This window comes from Raphanus sativus, unplaced genomic scaffold (genome assembly GCF_000801105.2).
Source record: "Raphanus sativus cultivar WK10039 unplaced genomic scaffold, ASM80110v3 Scaffold4650, whole genome shotgun sequence".
NCBI classification, from domain to species: Eukaryota; Viridiplantae; Streptophyta; class Magnoliopsida; order Brassicales; family Brassicaceae; genus Raphanus; species Raphanus sativus.
In genome coordinates this window covers 1,112-5,995 of record NW_026619952.1, presented here as the reverse complement: position 1 = coordinate 5,995, position 4,884 = coordinate 1,112, and the positions used below count along the sequence as shown (strand labels likewise).

The 4,884-nt window shown below is 33.3% G+C and overlaps 1 protein-coding gene across 1 annotated transcript; it reads left to right on the top strand.

The window, feature by feature from the left end:
- Positions 1-2,277: 2,277 nt before the first annotated feature.
- Positions 2,278-3,123, top strand: LOC130507500 (uncharacterized). Its single transcript, XM_057002208.1, has one exon. It carries the CDS (start codon positions 2,278-2,280, stop codon positions 3,121-3,123), a length of 846 nt encoding a protein of 281 aa, XP_056858188.1.
- The last annotated feature ends 1,761 nt before the right edge of the window (positions 3,124-4,884 follow it).

The window sequence follows — 4,884 nt, the reverse complement described above, 5'->3', positions numbered from 1 at the left end:
ACACACTTTTAAAAATTACCAATATTTGTTAAGTTATTAGTGAAATTTTTCATCGTAAAATATTCCGCGCTTCCAAAGCGCGGGTCAAGATCTAGTATTAAATTAAACAGTGTAACGGGCATCGAGAAATATTTTCAGAAGAACAGATAAAAATTATAACTTCTGTTTAAAATAACAAAACAGGCCAAGCGTAAATCAGTAAATGTACTCATCTCAAGATGAAGCTTATGATAAGTGTAGTGTGAAGATATTTGATAATATTTTTCAAAAAAAAAAAGATATTTGATCATACATAGCTATAGTAAATTTGTATATATTTCAAAATCAGATGGGTCTAGTTGAATTTGTTAAATCGTTATATATGTATATGTAAAAGTTGAACCAGACCAAACAGAACCAACTCGGCCAAAATTAAACCAATTGACCTAATCAAACCAAAGTATATGTCTTGACATTCGATAAAATGTTTTATTATTCCAAATGGTTTGTTTGGTTTTAAACCAAATCGAACCAAAAAAACAAAATATTTAGTTAATTATATGAATTAATATATTAAGAATTAAAATATTTAACCATGAAAAATTAAACATAATATATATGCATATATTACTTCTAATGAATAAAAGAGGCACAACTAACATCAAAATAAAAGAACATAAAAATTCTGAATCGGCTGGTCCAGTTATTCAGTTTAGCATTTGTTATAAAAAAGGAACATGGATTTCATATACTATCATCAAAATTTTAAAAATTACATATAATATTTATATTAGGTCTGGAAATAATAAAAACATAAAATTATTAAATTACATGTTCAACATTTTTATTTTGGTACTTAACTTTACGTTTAAATATGAAAAAATGTAGTCTCAAATGATGATGTATTTTATGTTTTATAAATTATATATTTTTAACCGAAGTAGAAAAAAAATAAAAACTAACTTGATTGAACCGAACAAACATAAACAAAACCAAATACAAAGCAAAACCGAACACAAACAAAACCAAAATAATTCCGGTTTACTTCAATTATTATTTTTATACCAAAAAATAAAACAAATCAAACTGAATCTATACTATTATTTGAGAAGTGAATGTGCTTATTAGTCACTATTATATTTTATGAATGAAATTTATTAATATATAATCAACCAAAAATTAAAACGAATTAATATATAATTGACCTTAACTTAAAAAAATTCGTTGATTGGATGATTATCATTATCTAAACTGGATAATTTTTATCTCCAAAGCGTTTGACACGGTCAAATGGTCTTTCATCACTTCGGTCCTGAGAGCTATGGATCTTCCTGCGCAGTTCATTCTTTGGATAAGGGTCTGCATATCTACAGCAGCCTTCTCGGTCTCGGTCAATGGCTGTTTAGAAGCCTTTTTCACAAGTGCTCCGGGAATTAGACTAGGCTGCTCCCTTTCACCTTATCTATATGTCATCCTGAACAATGTTCTGTCCAAGATGCTTAATAGAGCAGCAGAAAAGAAGCAGTTCAGTTATCATCATCAGTGTAAAGAGGTGAAGTTCACTCATATAAGCTTCGCTGATGATATTATGGTTTTTACGGATGGATCGAGCAGGTCATTGTGTGTGGTACTGAAGGTCATGGATCAGTTCGCGCGTATATCTGGGCTGCATATTAACGCTTCAAAATCTTCCATATACGCTTCGGATCAGACAGTCACACCCATGCTAGCTGAAGCGGAGCGTATGGGGCTTAAGATCGGAAAGCTCCCTATCATTTATCTGGGAATGCCTCTTACCACTAAAGCTCACCAAGCAGGATTATGAACCTCTGATTGATAAGGTGAGGGGAAGAATGTTGTCTTGGAAAAACAAATGCCTTTCTTATGCTGGCCGATTGCAACTGATCAAGTCAGTAATCTCCAGCATTGTCAATTTCTGGAGTCAAGCTTTCATTCTCCCGAAAGCCTGCCTAAATGAGATAGAAGGTATGTGCAGTGCTTTCCTATGGTCGGGGTCTCCTCACCAGTCCCATAAATCAAAGGTGGTTTGGGAGGATCTTTGCTGTCCAAAGGAGGAGGGAGGTTTGGGCATTCGGAAGCTTTGGGATTCAATTAAAAGTATTTGCTCTGAGTTTGTTTTGGAGGATTGTATCACGCACTAGTTCTCTCTGGGTTTCCTGGATTCAGCAATATCTGTTAAGGCAAAATTCTTTTTGGGATGTAAGGGAGGATGGAAAGGGCTCTTGGATCTGGAGAAAGTTATTGAAGCTTCGGCCGCTGGCCTATCAGTTCATTAGGATGCAGGTAAACGATGGGCGCACTGCATTCTTCTGGTTTGATAACTGGCTGCAGACAGGGAGGCTTATTGATATTACGGGGGCTGTTGGTACATGTTATCTGGGCATTCCCCGTACTGCCAAAGTATGTGATGCAGTTTCGCAAGCGCAGTGGAATGTCAGGGGCCATAGAAGCCGCCATTTTCGTGAGCTACACGCTCGCATCCAACGAGAACCGGTCCTGGATGTTGAACAAGGCCATGATGTAATCCTCTGGAAGCATTCTGAGGATGACTATAAACCTTGGTTCTCTTCTAAGCAAACATGGGAACAGATTCGAGAGCATAAGACGACTGTTATATGGAGTAAGACTGTTTGGTTTGCTCAAGGGGTACCGAGATTCTCGTTTATGGTCTGGCTGGTTGTGAAGAATAGATTAGCCACAGGAGACCGGATGAGAGCTTGGGGCCTGCATCAGAGCTGTGTTCTGTGTGGTGAGAGGGATGAAACCCGAGATCACATCTTCTTCGCTTGCCCGTACTCATTTACTGTCTGGAACAATTTAGCAGGAAGGCTTAGTGGTTACAGAACTGATCCTGATTGGGAGATTACACTGCAGTTTCTGACCAATAATGACCTGCAGTACTTGGACAAGATTCTGTTGAAACTGGTTTTCCAGACCTCCATCTATCACATCTGGCAGGAAAGGAACAAACGCAGGCATCACACGGGTTACCGTTCGGTGGATCAGTTGATTAGGCTTATTGATAAAGCAGTCCGGAACAGGATATCGTCCCTGCGATATGGAGCTGATCATAAACTTGGAAGGATGATGCAAAGATGGTTCGAAATGACACAAACCACCTGATGCAAAGATAGAATAAGCTTTTGCCTTGTAAATTTTTTTAGGCTATTTTGATTCCCTTGTAAATGTTTATTCTTTTTGCCTTAATCAATAAATTTCACATTTTATCAAAAAAAATAGTTTATATTAATTAACCATTAACTAAATGCAGATTAATATAAAATTAACAATAAATTGAAAATGAATTTCATTGATTTGACAATTACCATTATCGAAAATAATGATATTAAACATAAATTAAGGATAAATTTCAGTGATTTGATAATTATCATTGTTTAGAAATATTTTATGTTGTGTTTCTCAAAAATATTTTTTTAAAATTATAAAAGATAAATCCCTAGATATTGTATATATTATTTGTATATTAATGTTTTCAAGTTTATCTTATGCAATAAAATAATTTATTATATCAAAAACTTTGTCATATGTAAAAGAAAATATTGTAAGATATTTCAAAAGCACGATTGTTTTAGAGTCTATATATTACATGATAAAAGTATTTACGTTATGATCAAAACTTTCTATATATAGAGAGAGTTTATTGTTTAACTTTTGTTAAATATTTTGAATGTACGAACAAATGTTATTATTTTTTATCTTTTTGAAAAAGAAAATTTAGTTGTATTTGAACTGGTCATGTATTTACTTTAGAATGTTTTGTAAAATTATTATGTTCGCAAATGCGGACAAAAGACCTAGTTTAACTTTAAACAGAAATGTTGATGCCTAATTAACTTCAAATAATAATAATTTTATTATTATGTATTTTTGGTACATGTAGGAATGGAGGAATCAGATACGTACATGGACGTTTAGGAGCATGCACACATTGATAAGTTCGCACACAAGCAAAATTACATCCCATTAGGCAAATAGCTACGACTTGTCGTTGTAAGAATAATCTTTTTAAAGTCCCTTTCTCAGACCATTATATTTCTTATCTTATCATGTGAATAATTATAATGTAAAAACAATAACATGTATTTGTGTTGGTTTTCCACTTTTCCCGTCTTAAGATTGTACGAAGAGTAATAAAGAGAGGTTGCGGAGATCTTGGCCATTGCAGGTCGGTAAACAATTTTGCCTCTCCAATTCATTAATGGACGGTCCAATAGAATCTTTATATTATTCAACAAGAAGTAAAATAATCATTAAAATTCTCAGAAAAAAAAAGAAACTAAAGAACCATGAGAATATCAAAATTATAAAACATAGAATCACATCTGCATAACCTTTTGATGGAGTACCTACATATTAACATTTAGTATGCCGATCAGAGGAAGCATAATAACTCTAATTTATCTGTTTTATTTTAAGTTGATGCTTGTGAAGCGTAAGCTAAATTTACTTCATGCAACCAAAGAAATTCAAGCTTATACAACCCAGTTTTCATATAAATTAAAACTAAAAAGGAGACTATTATATAGCCTCTACTCAACTCAAATAATGTAGATATTTCGTCTTCTTTTATAAAAAACGGGAGTGCTTCTGATCAATATTTTCCAAAAAATCGTATCTTAACTTCACATCAAATGCACCAGAAGTTTAAACTTGATTGAGACATTATGTATCATCGGCACTGCACGCGTATCAAATGTTCGGTTAGACTAAAAAACAAATAGAAGAGAATAAAGTAAAGTGAAGAAAAAATAATAGGTTTTGACCAAAATTAAAAAAGCCAACCCAACTTGTCCTATATTAATATTATTCGTACACAGTTATTTTTCACAGGTGTGACCCTTATATATATAAATTCACCTGAGC